The 24811-nt window shown below is 41.6% G+C and overlaps 2 protein-coding genes across 2 annotated transcripts; both read right to left on the reverse strand.

Moving 5' to 3' along the window:
* Positions 1–1965: 1965 nt before the first annotated feature.
* csdc2a (cold shock domain containing C2, RNA binding a) lies at positions 1966–15172 on the reverse strand. Its single transcript, XM_050059270.1, has 4 exons — positions 11900–15172; positions 5885–6228; positions 5615–5737; positions 1966–5080 (listed from the first exon to the last, which is right to left on the reverse strand). Exons 2-4 carry the CDS (start codon positions 6070–6072, stop codon positions 4918–4920), a joined length of 474 nt encoding a protein of 157 aa, XP_049915227.1. The 5' UTR covers positions 6073–6228; positions 11900–15172; the 3' UTR covers positions 1966–4917.
* A 152-nt stretch (positions 15173–15324) lies between these two features.
* Positions 15325–24386, reverse strand: aco2 (aconitase 2, mitochondrial). Its single transcript, XM_050059241.1, has 17 exons — positions 24330–24386; positions 22288–22430; positions 21827–22085; positions 21642–21734; positions 21400–21558; positions 21126–21276; positions 20910–21014; positions 20464–20555; positions 19391–19496; positions 19132–19289; positions 18971–19044; positions 18762–18873; positions 18405–18683; positions 18103–18294; positions 17632–17764; positions 17396–17517; positions 15325–17254 (listed from the first exon to the last, which is right to left on the reverse strand). The coding sequence occupies exons 1-17, from the start codon at positions 24363–24365 to the stop codon at positions 17123–17125; spliced, it is 2346 nt and encodes a 781-aa protein (XP_049915198.1). The 5' UTR covers positions 24366–24386; the 3' UTR covers positions 15325–17122.
* Positions 24387–24811: the final 425 nt, after the last annotated feature.

Raw genomic sequence — 24811 nt, forward strand, 5'->3', positions numbered from 1 at the left:
GCTGTAGGGATGTCTGCCTTCTCTCCAATATAATGGAACTAGATGGCACTCGGCTTGTGGTGCTCAAAGCGCCAAAAAAAATACATCTGAAAAACTCAACAGCAATGTCTCTCTCCAGAAATCATGACCTGGTTACTCAAGATAATCCACAGACCTTGTTGTGAACAGTTTCATGTAGGAACTATTTTCTTTCTACTGAACTACACCCACCAACCGTATCACCACACAGAAGGAAGCATGCATCTACTCATGGAGAAGAAGCTTGCACTTCCGACAGTACGAGATGTAAACATTAATGGTATCCTCCTCTGCTGAGCTGTAACGTTAGCTAGCTCAGTGGTGCTAGGTGAGCTAGCAGCTGATGCACCTTCTTTCTGCACAGTCGACATGTTTACATGCACAGCTTAATCGAGCTATGCTCAAAATTCGATTTTGGCGTCTAATCGGACTTCTGTCCTTGTCCCAGTTTACATGCAACTGAGAAAATCGAATTACTGACGGGAACGTGTCCTCCTCTTCAACACTAGGTGGCGATATGCATCGTTTCAGCGGGTTAATATGGCCCCCTTTCCGGTTGACCTATTACGTCACTCAATAATAAACAACTGGAGTCAGGCGGCAGACTGGCATTTTTGAACAACAGCAAGATAGATAATTGTACAGCTTTGTTCATCTCGTACGTAATGTACGCGTTACTGATTGTGCAGATAAGGTGCACGCTATCCCTCATGGTCATGGTGATTTCGAGAGGCAGACAAGAACGCCGTATGCTGTTGGAGGGCTACAACAATAGCATGTCTTGTCTGTTCCGGGGTCATACGCCAGCGCGGAGGGTGTGGAGCATGCGTACATGCATTGTCTAGTTTAACTCCGATTACAGCGTATACATTCCGGAGAAAATCGAATTCCAATCGCATTATCTGGGTGTCTTAATCGGAGTTGGAGAACTCCAATATTAGTCGGAGGAATGCATTTACATGCACTTCAGTTGTCCAGTTATAATCGGATTAAGGCAATAATTCGTTTTTTTCAAGTGTCATGTAAACATACTGACTGATACAGCTGGTGGGTGAGGTTTGATAGAAAGAAAATAGTTCCTACATGAAACTGCTCACAACAAGGTCTGTGGATTATCTTGAGTGACCGGGTCATGTCTTTTATAAAGAGACATTGCTGTTGAGTTTTTTAAAATGTATTTTTTGGCGCTTTGAGCACCACAAGCTGAGTGCCATCTAGTTCCATTATATTGTAGAGAAAGCAGACATCCCTACAGGCGATATCTCCAACACTCAGCAACTCACACCAAAACAATCCAGATAAATAAATAACACTACGGTAAGAGGAAAAATATGTATTTTGGGATTTGGGTTGAACTGTCCTTTTAAGAAACATTTTCAGTGAAGTATTTTTTCTTGCAATTGAGTGTTTTCACAGTGTGGCATTGCTGCTTTTACTTACTTAAATGCTAAAATGATAAATGATCTGAATGCTTCCTTCACCACTGCCCTTGATCCAAGTACAAGTCTGTTGTGTCTGGGTTGCCAGGTCAGGTCAGTGGCAGCCCCTTTCTTTTCAATGAGTTGGAACATTTGTATGCTGTGTGTTGTTTGTTTATTTGTTTCACTGACCCCTGTGTGCCCACCAAAGACAGTTGTGTAATAAAGTAGTAGATTATGTGTGCTGGGCTGCCCTCTAATGGATACCAGTGAGAGAAAACGAGATGTGGACACAACAGTCTGAGCCAAAGCAAAGACTCAGCTGAACATTTTCTAACATCCCAAACAGCAGTCTGAGACACTGAGGCAAAGTTCACAGAAGAAACTTTGTCAAAGAGGTCTCTCAAAATAACCGCCCTACTTACTACACTTTGTAGCGACACCAGCGAGGACTAGAAATACTAAACTCAAAAAGAGCACAGAGCAGTCTTTGCACTACATTATCAAAATAATATCCCCACACAGGTCTGTGAATACAGTAGTAAGTTTTATTGAAACTTTATCTTAATGACAAAAGACAGCGTCACAGTGATTTGACAAAAATAAAAGTGCTTGCGAACACAATCAAACGTGTTTCTCTCACAGGAGAGAAACCAAACAGATGCAGTGTGTTACTATGACGTTAAAGTCACACTCATGGCGAAACATCAAAGATGCATGGGAGACCTGACGACGCCTCTCTGAAGGCTCCAGCTGTGTTACTGCAGGGTGAAACAGCATCAACACACTCTACGTAAAAATAAAAATAAAAACACAACAAACAGCACAGAACATGCCGATTTCCAAAACAACAAAAACTGCTTGTTATTTTGAACATCACACAGTTATTAAAAATTAGACAAGGATTATGTAGAAATTAGAAACTTGTGTTTGGAAAGTTTTTTTTTTTTTCTGCCTGTCAATGATGACATGACAGTAGCAAAGGGATATCAACAGGGTAGTATCATTAGAGTGAGGTGTGCAGTGTATTCAAATAGGCTTAAATTTGCACAAGTACTTATAAATGCAGCTTTTAATTACCACCTGATGGTCTCATAGTTACAAATGAAAATAAATAAGTCAATAAATAAATAGTCTTTTTAAACTTACACCAGGAAGCTTTTGCTGCTGTTTTTTTTTTTCACAGTCGTTTGCCGTGACGTATGAAACTTAGCGGACTCCCCCGTGTTCAACCTTCCACCTAAATAATCAGCAGCTCATCTTCTTCAGCTATTTTCCTTTTATCGCCTTATTTTGACTGCTGACTTTAATCACTGTCTTCCTGATTACGCGTGCTTTGCAACATTTCAAATCAAGCTGTATCAGTGCTCAAGTACATCTACGGACAATCACTCCATCCTCTGCCCATTCCCTGACCTTCCTCCCTCTCCGGTTTCCTTCCCCAACCAAAATCCCTCTGGCCTGGTTTCCCAGTGGCAGGCCCACACTACGTCCATCTACCGTCTCTACCACCCAAACTTAAGACCGTCATAGGAGCTGGCTACAATAATACTGGATTTCTACACTGGCCGAGTAGACAAAATACAGTAGTGCTACAATATTAAGAAGGAGAATAATTCCTTACACATAGAGCTTATCGCAACTCTTGAGGCTGAAGCACATTAAGAGCTATTGGGATCTTTGTCGAAGATGCTTTCCTCTGTAAGTGCATTGATTGTTTCCGTCTGGCAGCCATGCACTAGCAGGGTTTTGTGGTACCTCAAAGCATCTTAAAATGTTTTCTGAAGGCAGCGAGATGAAGGCAGATCCGAGCAGCTGTGCCTTAACAAGCCTGATCATAAACAACAAAGGGAGCAAATGTTACAAATGTAATTTTCCTTCATTTCCTTTTGATGTGATGTTCTGCTGTGAGGCAACCGTCTCCATCTGGCTTTGTAAACTCAGACACAATATGGCTGAACTAATTGTACGTTTGTTTTTTTAACTGGATACATGTCGCATGACTTTTGGCAGTGGTGGTGTGTCATTTACATCAGTTGGTGGCTTAGATGTAAAAAGAAGGGGAACAGAAATGGAACTGAAATTCACAACTCCATCGAGCTGGTCCCTTTGAACTTCAATTATAAGCTTGAAGATCTCTGTTTCTCCAGCAGAGACTGGAAAACTGAGTACGCAGCTTCACACACAAGTGAGGTGAAGAGTATGCCAGGACCCAAGGTTTTCCAGCAATACATTGCACTGTTACAAGATGATCAATGTTATTCACTTCACCCGCCAATGGTTTTAATGTTTTGGCTGACTGGTGTATTTGCAAGTTAACAAATTAACGTTAAACCTCACATGTGCCCACATATCAGCACCAAACAAGAATCAGGAGAATCAGGATGGCACTGCCTGTAACTGCCTCAAAATGAAACTATATCAATATATAAAGAGGTTTGGTTTCCTAAAACCGCATTGAACAAATATTAATTGCCTAAATAAAAAATATAAGTGACTGGCCTTCTTAAGACCAATACATGATGACAGACACACAAAAAACACATTTAAACAGCATATGAACTGCATTGAACACTCGCTCACCAAACCAAGGCTTTACGGTAGATTAGTTGGCTGCATTTGACGTATTACTCAATAACAGGTTATACTTAATGAGAAGGAGCCTCTAAAATCGTTTTTCAGCACGTTGGTTAACCTTTTTCTCTCAGCCCATTATGCAGATAATTGAAGAACTTATGTGATGTAAACATAACATGATTGTTTGATTAGTAACTGTAATGTGATTACTGAATTTAGAACTGTAATGCATTAGATTACTGCATTACAGACAAATGTAATGTGATGACAGTAGCTACAGTAGTAATGGTAGTACGCCGAACACTGGTCGCCACAGACACATGATACTGCAAATGCAAGGGCTTTCGTAGTGGGCTATAGGCTCAGTCACTATTGTGTTACCTCATTTGGTGATTGGACTTAACAAACAATTTAAATTAAAATCTTTGAGATTTTAACTTTAAACTCTTCTGTTTGTCGTGCACAAATGGAGTGTATTTATATAGCGAACTGGGTCAAATTTTCTCAAAATGTGATTCGGCCTCTGTCATCTCACTGAAGACAAACCGCTCCCCTCTAAACCACTGGTTTCCCAACTAAAATATATCCCTTAAGTCAAAATAAAATTTCTATCACCAAGCCCTGAACCCTAACCTTCAAATTAAAACATTCAAACCCAAATCATGACCATCAAAGAAAAACATTCAAACGAATACATTCAAAGTTTAATTTCCAGCGCTAACCTCAAACTCAAACTTCCACCAACGCTACTAAATAACTAAGCCACCTTAGGTTGAACTCCGCGACACGCCACACTCTGATCCCTCTTCCCCAGACCTGATTCGAAACTTAACACCCCAAAAAGAATAAAACCTAAGACTAAATCCCCCTTTGCTTTTGCAGCCTTGCGGCTCAGAGCGCTGGTCTAGGAGCTGATGATCTGGCCTGACCAGGTCTCGTGCTTGGTGCCTGGATTCAGGTAGGTGATCACCACCTCGACAGCCTGGATCTTCTGGTTCTTGGGAGGGATGGGGCACACCTTGTACGTGACCTCGTCCCCTTCCATAGGCACGTACTCTCCATCGATGCTGTCCAGGAAACACAAACAACATTACAAACCTCATTCATGGCCCATGACTTTTTCTGAGCTGGTACTGTCTCAGTGTCCTGCTCCCAAACTGGTGCTCTAGCAAAGTTAGTACAGCACTTCCATAATGTTGGGAGGCTTGCTACTGACAGATAGTGACAGTGTCTTTTGTACCATCAACTCTCATATCCCTGGAAGTGGAAATACCATATTATAAATATCTTAAAATGTTGAACATGCTGTTCTGTAAGTTAAAGGTTCAATTCCTCCATTCTGTAGAGCCCAAACCAATAATGACCCGGATGACTCAGAATCTTTACCGACACACTGAGGTTATGTTGTGTCTCTTTGAAGTCACTTTGCATCTCAGTTGTTTTGCCCCTTTTTGTAGTCATCCTGTGTCTCTTTGCAGTTCCTTTGCATCTCTTCGTGACCATTTTGAGTCTCTTCCTGGTCAATGCATGTTCATTTGTGTTTAGTAATCCTACACATGCCATGAAAACCCTGACAGTGTAAACTAAACATCTTCACTCACTCAGAGATGTGGACGAAGATGTCCTCTCCTCCATGAGAGGGACGTATGAATCCATGACCCTGAGACCTGGAGAAGTTTTTACACACCCCTCTAAACACTGGACCTGATCTGGCTCGCACTGTCCTGCAGAGAAAGAGACATAGATGGAAACAGAGGGAGAGAGAAAGGAACAGTGCATTATAAATATTACCATAATTATTTTAAGCTTTTGTATTGTTCAAGTAAATATGATGCACAATAGCAAAAGATATGCAGATCTCTCCGACTCACGCTGAGTATGTGCGGGTGCGTTTGGTGGGCAGTGGGCTGGGCAGCTCTCCAGGCTGCGGTGGTTTCCTCTCCCTCTCCCAAACCCGACTGCCCTCCCTCATGAAGGGAAAGGAGAGCTGCAGGGGGGTTCGGGGCGAGGTGAGCGGCAGCGCCTGGTCTGCCGGTGAAGAGGCATCTTGGTCTGACATCTTGACTGGTTACAGGTTGGGATTTTTTTTTTCTGTCTAAGGTCTCCTCCGATAGTGCACAAGGAAGAAGAGGGAGGAGGGTTACACCTCCTGCATGGCAGAAGTGTGTGTAAGGCTGGAGAGATCTTATGGGTGGAGGGGTGGAGCAGCAATACCCTTCAATAAAGAGAGAGAAAGAGAGGTTATTAAATAGCAAAGGTTGATAATATGTCACAATTAAACTGTGTGCTTTGGTGCAGCTGCAGATATCTATAAACAGTGATGTATTAGCGCCCATCCTGCTCACTACCATGTTTCCAAATGCCTGCAGTAACTCAAAGATATATGTAAACTGCTATACTGGAAATGTAGAGCACGCTGACTATCACACTGTTGCCTCAACTTAAGGTGTACTAAATACAAAGGGAGACATCGCCTCTCTTCAGTCATCACAAGAGCTTTTAGAAATGCAAACCTTGTTAGATATCAACTTTTTTTCCAAAGCAGGCAAGCACATGTATGGTGTCTGTCCACTGAAATCTCCAAATATGGTGACTTTGAACATTTCAGATAAACAGAAGGATTAAATGTTCCTTTATGAGTTCATACAAATCTCTAACTTCTTAGAGTAAATAAACTACTGGAAAGCCTCCTGGATTATATAAGAAATCATTGTCACAGAACTTAAATAGCACACTTCATCAACGTAATCTCATGTATCAGGCATGTTTATGATACTGTTAGATGAGGATGACACATTTTGAAGGCCCAGTACTGATAAGGTAACTGATATATTCTGGACCCATAACCGAGAGTCTTACTCAAAATACAGCATGTCATCTGAATGCTTTGTATTTTGGTCCTCTGAGGCACTTACATCTTGTTCTTGGTGCATCTTACACAAGAGATTTTTCACTGTATGAATGTTGGATGTTGGTGCTAAATAGTGAGTCTGGATATGCCTCTGCGCTTTTGATTTTTAAACCTGACACCAATTAAAGGGACAATTCACCCTTAAATCAAAAATGCATATTTTTCCTCTTACCTATGGTGCTATTTATCAATCTAGATTGTTTTGGTGTGGGTTGCACAGTGTTGGAGATATCGGCCGTAGAGATGTCTGCCTTCTCTCAAATATAACGGAGCCAGATGGCACTCAGCTTGTGGTGCTCAAAGTGCCAAAAAATACATTGGAAAAACTCGACAGCAATGTCTCTCTCCAGAAATCATGACCCAGTTACTCAAGATAATCCACAGACCTTGTTGTGAGCACTTTCATGTAGGAACTATTTTCTTTCTACCAAACTACACCCACCAACAGTATCACTACGCAGAAGGAAGTGTGCATCTACTGCTAGCTCACCTAGCACCACTGAGCTAGCTAATGTTATAGCTCAGCCAAGGAGGACGCCATTAATGTTTACATCTCACACTGTCACAAGCACGAGCCTCTCATCCATGAGTAGATGCACACTTCCTTCTGCACAGTGATACCGTTGGTGGGTGTAGTTCAGTAGAAAGAAAATAGTTCCCACATGAAACTGCTCACAACAAGGTCTGTGGATTATCTTGAGGGTCATGAGTTCCTGAAAGAGACATTGCTGTTGAGTTTTTCAGATGGATTTTTTTGGCGCTTTGAGCATCACAAACTGAGTGCCATCTAGTTCTATTACAGTGGAGAGAAGGCAGACATCCCTACGGACGATATCTCCAACACTCAGCAACTCACACCAAATCAATGTGGATTAATAAATAGCACTACAGGTAAGAGGGAAAACATGTATTTTTGATTTTGGGGTAAACTGTCACTTTAAAGGTTTCCAGACACTCTATTGTAGCTAAGTGGGGAAAAATATTGTTTAAGTTGTCACATAAGCACAAATAATCACAAACGGACTATAACATTGGCTCTGAAAATAACCAACAGCTGATTTTAGAAGTGTTTCAGAGTGGATTATTCTTTGGTTCTAGACATAACAACCAGGCGCACAACAGCTGGAAGCTACTGTGAGAATAATGAGAGTAACAAAGCAATTCGATTTCCGAGCACCAGATTGTGATCTTGCTGGCTTTGAAAAGGTCCCAAGATGATGTAAATAACAATCCTGCCCTGGGGGGCCTCGGCTCGGCTCATCACACTTTGTTATATTAAAATCCCCACTTGCACAAGACTGACATCCATTACAGGACCGCTCTTTACCATGTGTACTCAAACATCGAGCTGCTCTCTGAAGCGTTTCAGTAATTTTAGGAAAAATGAGCTCTGTCACTGTGCTGTGACACAACCCCAATTATCACGTTGTAACCAGGAGTTGTGATGTGTGTATCATTAGTGGGCTCATGATTTTAACACTCACTACAAATGCAAAAGGCTGCAGGGCATTGTTCTGCAGAAGTTACACAGCGCCCTGCAACACAGACGTGGGTGGATGTGTTGTCGAGGTTATTAGCAGCCACCTCCCTGTGAATTTTAATGTCGATGTCACATCTGCAGAGTGTTTGACAGAGAGTGATGAATCCAGTGTGTGTCAGAGTGAATCCCACAGGCTCCATTCAATAACACACTCCGCCTCCCTCGCTATCAGTCTAAATATAGCAGTTTGTGTGAGCATGGCGTGATGGGTGCTGTCTTTTACGCTGGACAGTGGGGTCGCAGGCTGGAGGCTTTAAAGCTTCCTGAGGCAGAGGTCAACAAGGCTGCGATGGCATGTGTACACACTTCATGTCACCAATGCAATACATCACTTTGCTCTGAGAGGAGTGTGTGTGTGTTTAACGTGTTACAATTATTTTTGAAAAGGTTAGCATTAGTGTTCTAATTATTCCCATCTGCATTGCTTTTAAAATTCGTCACCGCTCATCGTCATCTAACCCTCATCTCTCCTCATTGATTGAGCCTCTATCTGCCGGGCTGAAATGAAGCTTATTGAGTGAAATGTCAGCTGATGACAAATATCTCATTGTAAATGTTTTCTCCTCCCAGCTGATGTTGCTGACTTGTACTTGATGAGGAGTTTTAATGCCAATACGGACGCTTGTTTGTTTGAACCTGTGGTACCAGCAAGTCATCCTGAGCTATACAGGCTTATATTGACAATGCTAACATGCTGATGCTAAGCAGACAGTGATGTTTACCATATTCACCATGTTAATTTAGCATGCTAGAAAACTAGCATTTCTCCTGGTTGCCCTGAGTCAGTGTTCCTGCAGGTATATAGCAGGTCTACTTTTTACGGTTGACTTGGGGTGATTTTTTTGCCTGAGTTTAAGGGTAGAATGATGTCACCTGCTACTTCTGTGTCTTTGCTCTTTTCACAATGGTTTAATGCCATTCTTGTCATATTGTAAATCAACTTCCCTGAGCTAAAAACGATGGTAGTCATGTAGTCAAATGCAGCTCAGTTGCTAGAATAAATGTTGGCATTGCTTCTGTTAATCACGGATATGTTACATTTGTATGCTTCAGACAAAACGTTGAAAAGTTAAGTTTCTTTGCATTTCAATCTTTAATTTTATGTTGCGATTATACTGTGGCTAATATGTGGTTTGGTTTAGGCATAAAAAAACACTTGGCATGGTTAGGAAAAGCTCATATTTTGGCTTAAAATACCCAGCCCCTCAACTTAGGCGTCAGGCCATCCACCATTCTGTCCACCATTCATATACATGTAATCTGAGTTACGTCACTTTAAAAACACTGATATGATCCGAAGGGCTGGGGATATGGGGATCAAATATCACAATGTTTTTGACCAAATACCTCAATATTGATATTGGGATGATATTTCAGAGATGACTATTGGTGCTTTCATAAAATATTCACACAATGTGATCTTGTTAAATAACCACTAGTAATGTGGATATAATGATTAAGTGGATAACAGCTAGAACACTCTGGTAGCTTCAGAAGTAATGCAGAAAACACTTTTTATATCAGATTTTATACCAGATCAAATCAAATCAACTTTATTGATCCTTTCCAGGAAATGAATTTGTTGCTGCAGCAATAACACAACAGCCACAACAACATGCAACCAAAAAGACAACACAATACTTGTTCAATGCACCACTTCACTGATAAAATCACTAAGAAAATACTAAAATACTTAGAGTACTAAAATAAACTACAGACATACCAGGTGATAAATAAATAACCAATTTATTTCACTCTGTTGTCATATACATATACACACAGGCCCGAAATACACACACATGCACCAACAGGACCTATACTGTACATGCATTATGACATTAGAGTCACAGCCTGCCCATGGACAGGCACCCCGAGTGGTTGGGGGGTTTGATGCCTTGCACAAGGGCACCTCTCCAGCCACCAGTCCACACTTGATATTTGGCCTGAACAGGAACTCGAACAGGCAATCCTCCGTTTCCCAAACCAAGTCCCTGGACTGAACTACTGCCGTCATATGTCTGTAGTTTGCATAAATGTACAATACCAACATTTTCCTCTGGTGACTGGGCTGTGCAAATGCTATTGATCATAAGTGTGTGTCATATTGTGCATTACAGGAGAAACAACTGACATTAAAATCAGGTTTAATCATCATCTGTTATATGATTCTTATGTATGCTACTGCAGGGTAGCATTTATGGGTAATATAAGACACTTTCTGAGTGAGTAATTTTGATGTAGCATTCATATATTCCTCAGTTCTTTGTAAATGTCTTCCAAGGCCATTTCAACAGTCTTCTTGAAAATACCTTATGGCTCTATCATTATCCTTTGGAGAAACATATTTTCCCTGCCAAATGGATTAAAATAGAGGATGAGCAAAGGGCAAATCTTACTTTTGTGTTTAGGCTGGCTTTGTTCTGGCACATCCAAATAGTACAAGAGTTCAGAGGTCCCCCCATCACCACAGGAGTGGACTTAATCCTTCCGGTTTATAAGCTCATTTTGGGGAAAGATGGCTGACGAGTGGAGCTTTTATTTATCCTCCCGGTATCATGTTGGATAGTGTGAACACACACATCTGTCATGATCATGACACAAGGGAGAGGAGGACTGATAACACCGCTGATGGATGACATAGCATAAATATGTAGCCTAAATAATTCAGCTGAGCTCCTCTTTCATTGGCCCTCTTATTAGGGCCAGCAAATGGACTTGTTTAATGAGTCTGCAGTGCTTCTGTGTGGGATGAGTTGGTGAAACATTTCATCAGGAGAGGAGGGGTGAGAGAGGAAAAAAAAGAGGCCAGATCACAGACTGGGCTGGAGGACGGAAGAAGGGAGCTGGAGGAGGTTTGAAAAGACAGACAAAAGGCCAAAAGCACCTCCCTGTGAAACCAGGGCACTGTGGCTGTCTGTACTCCTCTGCATCAGCATGGGAGGCACGTCAACTCCTCTGTGCGCACACACACACATACACACACACACGGGGTGCCTGTCTTTAAACTTTAAATTAGCCTTTTTAAAAAGACAAATAGCCTGTTTCATGCTTAAATTTGTTTAAAAGTGAGGCTGGCAGAGCTTAAATAATTCACTACAGAATAAAAGCCCTTCAGGCGGGTTGTTTCCAGAACATTCTCACACTGTGGCAGCTTGAGACAAGAAGGCGAGAGGATGCTCAAGTGATGCCAAAAAATGTGGCACCAAAATGCGGCATTATTATTAAATATATATATATATATATATAAACAAGACGGCTGAGATGGTGAATCTGTGCTCGGAGTTAGAGACAACCACCCCAGCTTTTGAATCACAATACCGCCGTGAAGCGACGCCGTCTGCCCGGCACACAGAGAATAAAAGGACTGGATGTGTAAAAGCCACGCTACAAATCACCCACAACCCCCCGATCGATTTCACCATCAGGCCCACTTACCGTAAAAGCGCCGATCAGCTGTCAGTCAGACGCGACGTGAGCCCCGTGTTTCTGAGGTGATACGAGCTCAATTATGTAATGAAATCCGATGCAAGCTGCGGGGACATGTGGAGAAGGAGTCAGAGGATCTTGGTATGGATGCGGCGCACACACACAGGCGGGATGAGAAAGGCAGCAAATGAAAAGGAGGCAGCAGCAGAGATGGGGCGGGGGTGCAGGGGGTGACTGTGGCTAAAAACAACAGCGGGCTTCAGCTCAACACACTCAACTCTTTGTTCCCTCCACGGATGGAAACCTCTCTTAATGTTTTTATCACACTAGTGAGATTAAAGTGCATGTTGAATGGACTTTTTTGGGATTTACACACACAGGTATTGTTTGTGAAGCTCTGGCTATGTATGCTGAACGTCCTTTAAAATAAAACTCAAAGTCAAATCTAATTATAGGCCTACTACAAGTACTGACATTTTAGTTTTTTCCTTTTTAAACCAACCAATTTTTACTTACTTGTGTTATTTCTATAATTATCAGCCTACAATAATAATAATTAGTAGGCTATTATTATTACTATTACTATTAGTAGTAAGCCTACACTATAGACTGTATTTTTTTTAACTTTTTTTTTTATTTAGACGAGATGTATTCATTGTATCACAGGCTGTGTGTGCTGGCATCCATCCATCCTTTCCCCACAAACTCTCCTCTCCCGTTCACTTTCAATGGACCACTTCCTGCCGTGACGTCTCTGATGACATCATTTATTGAGCTCTCTAAAAGACTTTTTGAATCGCATCCAAGGGCGTAGGGTTCGTTTCAACATTGGGAAAGACACTTAAAATGGGAGGGCTAGAAGTCCCCCAGAAAATGTTGAGCATCACATACTTGGCTTCTTGCATTTTTTATTTTTTTTTTGCATCAATTTATGGTAAAAAGGACTTTAATTTTGTCATGTTTCATGTTTTTGTTGTATTGTATTGTATTTATTTTAATGCATATGTTCTAAATTCTGAAGAGGACATGTTCCCTGAGCACCCCAAACAAACAAAAAATAAAATATTAAATATTAGGGATGTACGATAATATCGGCAAGTCATCAGTGTTGACCGATATTGGCTTTAAAATGAACTATTAGAATCAGCCAACATGCTTTTTCTTAATTTGCATGATGAATTAATATTACATGCATTTTTAAAGCATTCTTTTTCATGTCTCCATCTGCTGGTGGGCCATCATACGAGTATGGGTATGCATGCATAATATGATGTTAATTCTACTACAGAAGAGACTTGATGATCACGAAAATTAGATAGGCGAAAAAGTGGATATATCAATATCAGTATTGATTATTGATCAAATGAGTTGTTACATATCAGATATCAGCAAAAAAATCCAATATTGTGCATCCCTACTAAATATACTAGCTGGCCACTTTAAGGTACACCTATACAAGCCATTGCAATTTAATACACATGTTCTGACTTTTCAAAGTTTAGAATATTGTGTTTTTGCAGACAATGTAGGAAATATGTAAATTAATTCTTATTTTCATTACTTAAGTGGTGTTTCTGTTTTTTGTCCTTTACATCATTTACATACATGGGGTCAGAATGTTAGAAACACTCCACAATATAACAGTCCAGCACAAAACATCAGTAACTTGTGTGGTCCTCAGTTGCTCTTCCTGAGGTTTCTACCATTTTTTCCCCATTAAAGGGTTTTTTGGGGGAAGTTTTTCCTTATCCCCTGTGAGGGTCTAAAGGAAAGTGAATATTATGTGCATAATAAAAGCAGACTTTATGGCATAAGAGTTGTATTAGATTGCACTGGATTGCACAGATGTACCTAATAAAGTGACCACTGAGTGTGTGTCCGTTTCTCACATTTTTTGTGCTAGAGAGTGAATTATGGATGTAATTCACTTCACTAATGCAACCAGGATGCTCTCAATAAAAATGTTTTATTATTCTTTTATTGAGTCTGCCCTTTCTTTTTATATGATTTGCTGCTTTGGCAGTTTCAGTCTTGAAAAGAGGTACAAACTGGAAAAATTAGTCAAGCCATGCCATAAAATTACCAGTGCTACCCTAAATGACCTTTGGCACTTGTATAAAGTGAGGGTAACCTCAAGCACAGACTGCTTTGGACCATCGTTATTCTTTACATGTTGAGTTTCAGATGCTTCCATCAGTGAGTTTAGTCTCCCCAAGGTAGCACTAATACAGATTTTTCCATCTGTTGGGCCGGTTGTTTTTTTAAAACAGATTATAACCCCGGATGTCGTGTCATTGTGTCTTTTTCCCATGATTTACAACATCAGTGTAGGAGATATGGATCTTGTGCTGTCTTGTTTGTATTGCATTTTATGTATTTGTGTTGGACTACAGTCTGTAAGGCAAATTTTCCCTCAAAGACAATAACGTTTTTTGAATCTTGAGCAAGGCACTTTAACCATGACATTTAACCTTTTTTTGTAAAAACAAAAAATAATATCAGACACAACTTATGATTTTTTATATTTTAATACCTGGCTTAAACATGTCTGGAGGGTTTGTTTACTGCTCTGTTATTGCATATTTGTTATGTTGCTAGTATTGTTGTTATGCAGCGTGGACACTGAGGAAGCTCCGCCCGGTAAATAGTGTCTGGAACATTTCAGAATGACCACTTTGTCTGAAAGAGCTCCAGACATTTTTTTCTTCAGACTGGATAAAAAGAGGAGACAACTGTCTTATTATATTGGGATGACAACATTCTTACACGGCCACTTTGGACCATTGAGGCATGTGTGGAGATATGCAGCTAATAGACGGGCTTCCTGTCCAACTTATCCTACATCTTAGCTGATCAGCGGGAGCAGTGCCATCAGAAGCAGGGCCTAGGCATTTGTATGCTGCATTTGCACACACATGCACTGTTTTATGTATTCAGCCTGTGCTTTGTCAGGCCTTACATTTTGACAGATATGTCCCAGTTGTGGGCTATATTCAAAGCAAATCAAGGCCTGACTCTTGACAAGTCAAACTACAAAGAAAAAGATCAAAAACAACATTGATGCTTGTTCTCTTTATACAGGATTTTAAGGAATTAGAACATGTCAAATGCAAATGTCCTCCTCTGTAGAGGCAAAGTACCTTAATTATTCTGTTTTTTAACTATATTCTGGATGTGTGAAGTCTGACGTGCAGACATGTATGAGCTGCCAAAAACCTGTCACTCAAACAGGATCTAATAGATTCACAGAGAAGATTAACATTTCATTCTTGACTCTAACTCTTCCTCCAAAAATCTCTTAGTTGTAATGCATTGTTCATGTGTCTTACCAACATTGTGAATGATTAAATTTGATTTTGACACTGTACACCTCTCCAGGTACCAATACCTAAACCCCAAACACTCTGTAGTCACATCACTGGAGCCATTGTAAATAAATGAGATCTGTGATTTTTTATTTTACAACCCATTGGCATTTCTGTAATACAGAAAAGATAATCTGGGAGAAAAATTACACAAACACTTAAATGTACATGAAACCGGACACTTCACTGGCGTCAGTTAGAGGAAGAGAGTGGTTTACGCCTTCATCTAATTAACCTTGATGCATTTACTTTGCAGGGTCCAGGATGTAAAGGTGGGCATGAAGACAAAATCACTTGTTTCTGATCTGATGAAATGATCCCCATGTTGAGGTTTTGCTTGATTATAACTGCCGACACGATCATCTGGAGTTTTCTTATGAGTAGCTACATTACTTAATTACAGCAAGTGGTGATTTACAGTCAGTTTTCTTAACCATAACCAAAACTGACTGTGCTGTTACTTTCCTTTAATTCAACACAGCTTTATTTTGATTGAGGTAAAAGTAACACAAAGTGACAAAGGACACAAATCCAAGTTTACCCTGTGCGTGCAGAAGTTGATGGAAAAGCGACCTTTTGCCGGACAAATTATAAATAAATAAACAAACAAGTGGAAAAAACATATGTGTTTGACCGTGTGAAGAGGTTAGGGACTGATTGGGGGGCAGTTTAGAGATGGTGGTAGTGATGGTGTCAAGGAAAAAGAAGAGGTGTTTTTACTGTATTTTTACACAGTATTGAAGCATATAAGTCTTTCTCTATGTGAGGAAATGTCTGTAGTGGTTCTCTGTAACCTTTTGTAACACTGACAACGTGTAATGTAATGGATAAAAACATACTTTGCTAAAAGACATGGATATCTGTGAAGTTCCAGTTACGCTCCCTTAGCTTAACTCACTTTGTTGAATCTGCTTACTCTCAAACTGCCCCATGCACTTAAGTGATTTCCCACGCTTCCCAGAATGCCTTTCAACAATCCCTAGAAAAAAGCAACTAGGTGCTGCTTTCAAAAATGTCATTTCGTTAAAATGAGCGAGGTGCTGTGCCTTGTGGACACTACAGTATCTCCTCATGGCCACTAGGGGGCAGACTGTAAGTATGTGAGAAAATAATGAATGGAAGTGTTTGCCTGCATGTTTCTTTTAGATCCATGTGGTCATTGCAACTATAACTACACCAAACAACAAATGGACCCAGCGATGCAGCCAACCGCAGTGTTTAGTTCAAGGTGGAGTGTAAATAACACTAGGGGCAGGTTGAATGACAACGGTTGACTAACGCTGATAATTGCCATGCAGTGTGCAACACAATCCTCAAGCAAGTGTGCGATCAGCTGGCTGAGCTCCAGCGTGAAGTGGCTTCCACGCTTGACAGAGCTGTTTGAACAGCTGCAAAAACACTGGTGGTGCATCAGCTGGCAGGGCGCTATGTCACTGCTTGAGTCGAAGCTTAGTGTGTGTGTTTGTGTGTGTGTTGAAGCTTTGTTTTTATACCACACTTTGATTTTTAACCGGTTATCTTGTTTGACTTTGAAACAGCAGCTTACAGGACCTTCAGTAACACTACGCACTGACAAATGAAGGTTTAAGATATCTGACTGCAGACAAGTTGCTATTGTTCCATCATCAACATTAGCTCGGCACACAGTCTGAACTAATAAACATTTAACTCTTCGAGGTATGCCGACACACTTCTCCAGTCCAGGCTGTGTGCAAAATGCAGATGATGGAACAATCATCGACAGGATGTACATTCTTCAGCCCCCATCGTCCACACAATCCTCACCACCCTGTTTTCCCCCTGAAAATCCTCCTCCTCCTCCTCCTCCTCCTCCTCCTCCTCCTGTTTGTTCCTCGCTCCCTCTTCCTCACTGCAGCTCCTTCATCCTGTTGAGGGCTGAGCCTGCCTGGAACCATTCGATTTGTGTCTCGTTAAAGCTGTGGTTCAGTTCCAGGGTCTCCACACTGCCGTCGCTGTGCTTCACGACTGCGCTGAGAGGCTGGGGAGGGCGAGAGGAAGAGATGAGGTTCAGACGCTTTTCATTAGCTATGAAAAAGTTCCTCCAGTCTTAAAACGTCCACCGAAAGCTACAAAACAGTTACCACACGCAAGCCATTTCTCATCTGTAATGCCTTCTTACCTTTCCTGGAGCAAAGGTTTTGAGTCCCTTGATGGAGATCTTGTCATCGGGGTGGATCTTGTCATAGTCTGATGGGTTGCTGAAGGTCAGTGGCAGCAAACCCTGCTTCTTCAAGTTAGTTTCTGAGGACAGGAGGGAGACATGTTTGTTAATTGACAGAATCAATAGTGAAGTGTAAGATAGCACACAGTCCTCGCTTCAGGTACACCCATCTCTTAGCAGTTATTTTGCAGTACCGTGAATTCTGGCGAAGCTCTTGACGATGATGGCTCTTCCTCCCAGATGCCTGGGCTCCAGTGCAGCATGCTCTCTGCTGGAGCCCTCACCGTAGTTGTCATCTCCAACCACAACCCAGGACACACCGTTTGCCTACACACAACACAACGGAAAGAGTGTTAAGCCGGATTTATACTTGATACAAGGGGTGAATTGGGAGTCCTGCTTTAGACACCTGTGATGTAGGTGTTTCATGTTTACAGTGTCATTCACCTGTTAGTATCACCACGCAACACTAGACATATGCATAGGTGTAGTGCTGCCAATGACATAAACAAGAGCCGTGGATCATTTGATGGAGGCCCACTTCCAAATTTAAAATCAATACCATGCTGAAGGACAAACTACCTGAGGAAAGTAGTGGTGTGCTGCCAAAGAGCAGCTTTGGCCCAATAATCTAGCGCCTGTACTTTCCCCTCTGCAGTCCTCACCTTGTAGTGACGGGCCACATCAGGGACTCCTCCGTACTCCCCTGTCAGAAGGTTCTTGATCTTGTTGATGGCATCATTCTCGCTGTTGACTGCGCCGATCAGCATGTTGTTGGAGATGTTATCCAGGTGACCGCGGAACTTCAGCCAAGGTCCAGCAGCACTGATGTGGTCTGTGGTGCATTTGCCCTTCACCTGTGGAGATAGCAAGCAGAGAGTTCAAAACAATTCTCAACACAGCTGCAGTGACAACTTTTATAGAGACAAACTGCTATAGGTGAGGATGCCGTTTCAAGAGACCTGACCTTGATGAGAACTTTCATGTCCTCCAGATCCTTTCCACTCCATTTGTCGAAGGGCTCCAGCAGCTGTAGCCGGTTGCTCTCAGGGCTGACGTCCACCTTGAGACTGGAGCCATCAGGAGGTGGGTGCTGGTAGGTGTCCTGGCCCGGGTCAAAGTCCTTGGAAGGCAGTTCATCTCCGTTGGGAGGTTCCAGCTTGAACTTCTCACCGTTGGGGGCTGTGAGGAAATCTGTCTCTGGGTTGAAATTTAATGTGCCGGCGATTGCGAGGGCAGTGACAATCTGAGGAAGAGGACAAGGTGGTTAAGCTTCCAAGTTTAAGTTTGTGCATCTCGTAGTGTGGGCTTAGTGTGAGTTTACCTCAGGGGAGGTAACAAAGGCGTGTGTTGCAGGGTTAGCATCATTCCTGGCAGTGAAGTTTCTGTTGAAGGACGTGACGATCGTGTTCTTGTCTCCCTTTTTAATATCCTTCCTGAATGCAAAACACACACACAATATATATTCATTTTAAAAAAGCACAAATCAAATTGAGGTATTTCGTAACTGTCCGTCATGGCCCAAACACCTACCTGTCCCATTGTCCAATGCAGGGTCCACATGCGTTGGCCAGGACCACGCCTCCAACATCACCAAGGATCTTTGACTAAAAGACACAAACACATCTGAGCTTTCATCACAACACCCAAAAAGGGAGGCGCAACTCCAACTTTCTTTGTGCACCAACACTCACATATCCATCTCTTTCGATGGTGGCGCGAATCTGCTCTGAGCCGGGGGTGACTGTGAACTGAGCCTTGCACTTCAGGCCTTTATCCAAAGCCTGCTTTGCCACAGAGGCGGCGCGGCCCATGTCCTCATAGCTGGAGTTGGTGCAGCTGCCGATCAGACCTGGAGGGGAAAGGAGACAGACAGTTCTAAAATTGTACTGAGGTAAATAGCAGGAGTATGACCAAAGCTGTGCAGCCTGTTGATCTCGGGTCGGTTCTTACCAACTTTAACCTCTAATGGCCAGCCGTTCTTCTCAGCAACAGCGCCTACTTCAGACACTGGGTGAGCCAGGTCAGGGGTGAAGGGTCCGTTGATGTGGGGCTTCAGCTAGAGAAAGAAACAACACAGAAATCAGTTATTCTAAATAAAAATAATTAACGTAAGCAATCTACGCTGTGACGTTAACCACTTCTGCATACATTTTGCAGCAATTTACGAAAGTCGTGCTTAATTGTAATGGCAAGATATGTATCTAAAGATGTATAGAAATATTCTGAGATATATCAGTCTTCCAGCACTGGTAACAGACACTCAGGAGTCATATTAAAAAAAACCAATTACTTCCCTGCATTATGGTGAATATTATTGCACCAATTTGTGCCTTTTTTGCATTAATTTATGGGATAAATGTCTTGAATGTTTAGAATAAAAGCCCTCTGCTTGTTTCATGATATATTGGGAGGGGTGACAAATGCTGTAGCCTGGTAGGACACATCCTGATGACATGAATTCAAGATTCTGTTTTGTTTTCTGTATCAGTTTGAACTCTGTGCCGCCCCAAACATTTTCAGTGGGCCAATCAGCGCAACAAAACACTGTGGAACATCTTCTTCATCGCCAACAGAGCCAGTTTATAAATCAAGCTTTTGCCAAATCTAGTCGGAAGAATGGCAAAAACGCCTTTTCCTCTAAGAAACTCCACGAGTGTATACTTTTGTTCTTTTTAATTGTTGTTATTGACTCTGTTTCTGCAATAACACCACTTAGTGCTGTGTTTAGTCTACCAATGTTAGACTTAGTGCTTGTTGCTTCGAGAGGCACCATTACTGTTCTGCAGGCTGTGGTCTGCATTTTAAATAATCAACTACGAGTCATCGAGTCCAGACTGATACAGAGAGTTACACACAATGTTGAGCTCATGTCATCAGGATGGTCTAACCAGGTTACATATGCACATGTTCTAAATAATGAGGGGGACATGTCCACTGTGTCCCTCCTAAAAATCTACACCTACACATGAGGTCAGAGACACTGTAAATTCATTTTTATAAAAAAGAAAAGAAAAAAGACAAACCTCGTCCAGATTGAGCTCGATGAGCTCGTCATACTCGCAGCCTTCATCTGGTACCAACAAGTCTGAGTATTCATCAGCCAGGGCAGCGATCTCTGGGAAGAAACAAGAGGATGAGTGTTGAGACACACTGACAAGACTATTCTGCTTGTAATCCTGATTATCTACTTCTTTTTTACTCATCTGATAGGAGGTGTCATAGATTATATGTCCAAATCTAATGCAACAATCTTCTTCTGAATATTTCTGTGACATAGAAACGATGATACACATGATCAAGAGTGACAGAAGGAGATGAGAGGCGACAGTGATCCTGGCCAACACTCACAACCTTGACAAATGTATTGTCCATGGATTGTATCATTGTTTTGTCTTCCCTTGACTCAGTCGCGATGCAAAGTGATAAAACTAAAAATTTAAAAAATGTTTGACCAAAGCCCTAAACATACGTCCACGTCCAGTCTTCTCCAGGTAGGTCCTCATGCGGTGGTTGTAAGGGAACACTGAGGTCGTGGCTCCAATCTCAGCTCCCATGTTGCAAATGGTGGCCATTCCTGCGCACAGTAAAACCGAATGAATATTGTGTACCAAATACCCAGAAGCAAAATCAAAATATATTCCAAGTGTAATGATGTCAGGTTGAAAAAGCTTTTTTTTTAACTGACCAGTACAGGAAATGGAGTCAACTCCTGGCCCATGGTATTCTACGATGGCTCCAGTGCCTCCCTTCACTGTCAGGATGCCAGCCACCTTCAAGATGACATCCTTAGGAGACGTCCAGCCTGAGAGACTACCGGTCAACTTCACACCAATCACCTTTGTGGACGAAATCGTTGAGTTAGTTGTGGTAAGGAAGTGCAGAGGTGGAAAGAAATACAACTACTGTTGCTGTGGAGAATCAAAATATAAACAAAAGTTAAAATATTGTATTCTGCTAACCTTGGGGCACTTTAGCTCCCAGGCGATTCCTGCCATGACATCTACAGCGTCTGCTCCTCCAACACCGATGCAGATGGCACCAAGCCCACCACCGTTTGGCGTGTGGGAATCTGTGCCAATCAGCATCACTCCTGGGTAGGCGTAGTTCTCTAGGATGATCTGTTTGTGTATGAAATCTGAACGTTAGCGTGCTAAAATGATCATTTCCAGGCACTGCAGTCAAACTTCAGTCAAAGTTATACCTGATGGATGATTCCAGAGCCTGGTTTCCAGAAGCCAACTCCATACTTTGCCCCAGCGCTAGCCAGGAAGTTGTAGACCTCCTGGTTGATTTCCTATGAGGTGAAACATGATGACAATGCATGTTAACAAGCCATTACTTTTAAAACATTAGTATAATTACCATACACAAATAAAAATCCCGTACCTTTGCTCTGGCCAGATCCTTAACTCCTCCAGTCTGGGCCTCGATCAAGTGGTCACAGTGGATGGTGGAGGGCACGGCCACCTTCGGCAGGCCACTGCTGATGAACTGGAGCATTGCCATCTGGGCTGTGGCGTCCTGCATGGCCACGCGGTCGGGACGCAGCCGCAGGTAAGTGCGGCCGCGGTCGATCTCCTGGTTGTGGGCGTCATCGAGGTGGCCGTACACGATCTTCTCTGATAGGGTGAGTGGCCGGTTGAGTCTGGACAGAAAAATTAGACATTTTAATCCTAGCAGGATGTTAAAACATGAGAAGACATTTCAGCAGGAATATAAACACAACCAATAAAAAGTAGCTGGAAAAAAAGTGGGAAGATATAGAGAAACTGTGCTTAAGGACAAACAAACACTAGAGATCAAACAATCACACAGATAAGGGAGTGTTTGGAAGAAACAGTGCTGACCTTTTTTGCACAATGTCCACATTGGATTGGAGCTTCTCATAGTTGACGTAGGAAGTGGGCTCAAAGCGGCTCATAGACACGTTGGCCTTGGCTCTGTAAGCTGCTGATACATGCAGGCGCCGTGCACCATGGCCCAGAGCCAGCTGGAAACGACAACAGAAACACAAGTATGAGCATAATCACAGAGCTGCGGACAAAACCAAACATAAACTTAACTTCAGCACTGTTTCCCACAATAAAAATAACAAAATAAACAAGTGCTCAGTCACAGAATATTATTTTTTTTAAACTATATTGTATTCTTTTTGAGAGCAGAATTTGACAATACTGTGCCTAAAATCATATTAATATGGAAATATTACTTCTATTACAATGGGAAGTTAGCTTCTGAATGCAACTCTATTTTGCAGTGCAGGCTCAAGTGTCAGATATCAGGGTGATACCAGGTGAACGCTATGCAACCCCTCATGAGGCCAACCATAAATACCAGTACATTCTCAGCCTATAGAAACACACCAGCTCCAGTTCCCTAAAACATTCAAACATCTTTCCTGCCAATTTTCAAATGTTTGAAAAGCTTAATTTTAAAATGTCATATCAAATAGTGTGTGTAACTGGATTTACATTGTATAGTGTTCACACTAGATGAGATAACAAGAAGAGGGTCAAAACAACCTTCCTGTCTCAGCCACTGTTCAGGTGCCCTTGAGCTGAGCACTTAAACCCATAAACTTACTCACACATTAATTTAAGCTCTGTTTGAATATGTACTGATTGTAAAGCAGGGCAGTACCAGAAAAGAGCCAGACTGTTCAGTAGACTCGCTCCAAATACATAACTAATTAACTTATCAGAGGAGACGTGCAAAAGAACGAAGAGTAACAACTGAAGGCCTTCAATGACCAGACAATGTGTGCTAAAGTTTAGATGACGTTCACAGACAGAACATAAGCAGCTGAGCCTACAACCGGTCATCTGTTGACTTTCTGACGTCAAGCAGCTAGTGACAAAGAGTTGCTGTCAATCAATTCAGGAGCTAGTTCAAGAGTTAATACATACATTAGAAAATTATTGGTTCAGACATCAGTCACAATCAAACATAAGCTGTGCAATACACTACTTTCTAGTAGTGTTAACCTAATGTGGTATTTTTATGAGATGGGATGCACAGATTTTTGAGTAAAGTAATACTACAGAGCTTTTACCAGATCAAGTTTCTCAACACTGACAACTGAAAATGACAGCAAATTCTTGCCATTATTCACTCCAATGTCATACACTAGACATGTGATTTTCCAAACTTAAAGATATTGTTTGATTTGTCTATATTAGATGAAGTTATTAGGGTTATTTGCTCGTTTTCTTCTACATCACCCAGCTAGATACAGCCATCAAAGTGAGCTTGAATAGACCTCAATTAGAGCTCAATTAGGTTCAGATATTAGGAGGTTAAACACCTGGTGGACTGTTATTATTATGTTACCTGTAATAATCTTCACAGTACACTGCTGTTATTAGACATATGATGATGATATGACAATCAGACTGACTGGATAACTTTCCCCTTGAGTAAACCCAAAAAATAATGGTCAAGACTGTATTTGCTGTAATGTTTGCTATAATCTAACAAATAGCTTTTCTGTCTTTTACACGCTGGTCGCCTGTGCGCCTGTTGGGAGCTCTAACCTTGTGGTTAACCTTGCTATTAAACACCGAACTCCATTTATAAAGCTAATCTAGCTAAGGTCATTCAAGGGCTGATGATATCGGTAACCAGTACTTGTAAACAGAAACAGTGAATTTAAACTTAAACCAGTGCCAAACTTGCTGTTGCCCACTGGATGCGTTCAGTGCAGTCAGGACACGATGACCTGGCCACCGAGCTGGTGACCGTTTCACAGCTTATTTATCCTCAGCAACCGCTCTTACAGCTTCAATTATGTCAGGCTGACATAACAATATATTAATTGAATACAAGAAAGCAAGTGGCATCCTTCACTGGTGTGTAAATATGGTAAAAATAGCCATTTTTCGTTTCTTACCTGGAGCCGGGCGACAGTGAGACAGTAAGTTGCCATTTTGTTCACTGACAAAGATGTGTCCGTCTGTGGTGACGTCACCTTTTTGTAGGCCGCGGTATGGCAGGTCTTGTAAGGACAAAATATTTACGGAAGTTTGATTTTTATTCAGATTGTTTATAGAATGTAGTTTGGATTTATATTTACCAGTATCGGTCTCATGTATTATTTTTCATATTTGGTCAAATATAATTGAAATTTTTCTCAAGCAAGAAAGAATTTTGGCACATAAAGTTTTTATAAAGCTTAAAGGATGACTTTGATGATTTTTATTTTATTTTTACTTTTTATACAAAATGATATAATTTCCGCACCGCCACAACTTTAATGAAAAATACGCTATCATAATGTATTTTTGGGTGTTACAAAAAAAAAAAAAAAAAAAGTAAGGTAAGGTACCACCGAAACTCGTTTTCTGTTTTATTTCTCTGTGGAGACGCTAGGTG

This window comes from Epinephelus moara, chromosome 13 (assembly GCF_006386435.1).
Source record: "Epinephelus moara isolate mb chromosome 13, YSFRI_EMoa_1.0, whole genome shotgun sequence".
Classification (NCBI taxonomy): domain Eukaryota; kingdom Metazoa; phylum Chordata; class Actinopteri; order Perciformes; family Serranidae; genus Epinephelus; species Epinephelus moara.

Excerpts from the sequence above, each read along its gene's own strand:
- csdc2a (XM_050059270.1), bottom strand. The coding sequence starts at position 6,072 with ATGTCAGACCAAGATGCCTCTTCACCGGCAGACCAGGCGCTGCCGCTC. Across the intron at positions 5,738-5,884 it reads CGCACCCGCACATACTCAGC|GACAGTGCGAGCCAGATCAG; the intron begins GTGAGTCGGAGA and ends CTTTCTCTGCAG. Across the intron at positions 5,081-5,614 it reads ATCTTCGTCCACATCTCTGA|CATCGATGGAGAGTACGTGC; the intron begins GTGAGTGAAGAT and ends TTTCCTGGACAG.
- aco2 (XM_050059241.1), bottom strand. The coding sequence starts at position 24,365 with ATGGCAACTTACTGTCTCACTGTCGCCCGGCTCCAG. Across the intron at positions 21,015-21,125 it reads TGACTCCATTTCCTGTACTG|GAATGGCCACCATTTGCAAC; the intron begins GTCAGTTAAAAA and ends TACTGTGCGCAG. Across the intron at positions 19,497-20,463 it reads TCGAGCTCAATCTGGACGAG|CTGAAGCCCCACATCAACGG; the intron begins GTTTGTCTTTTT and ends TTCTTTCTCTAG.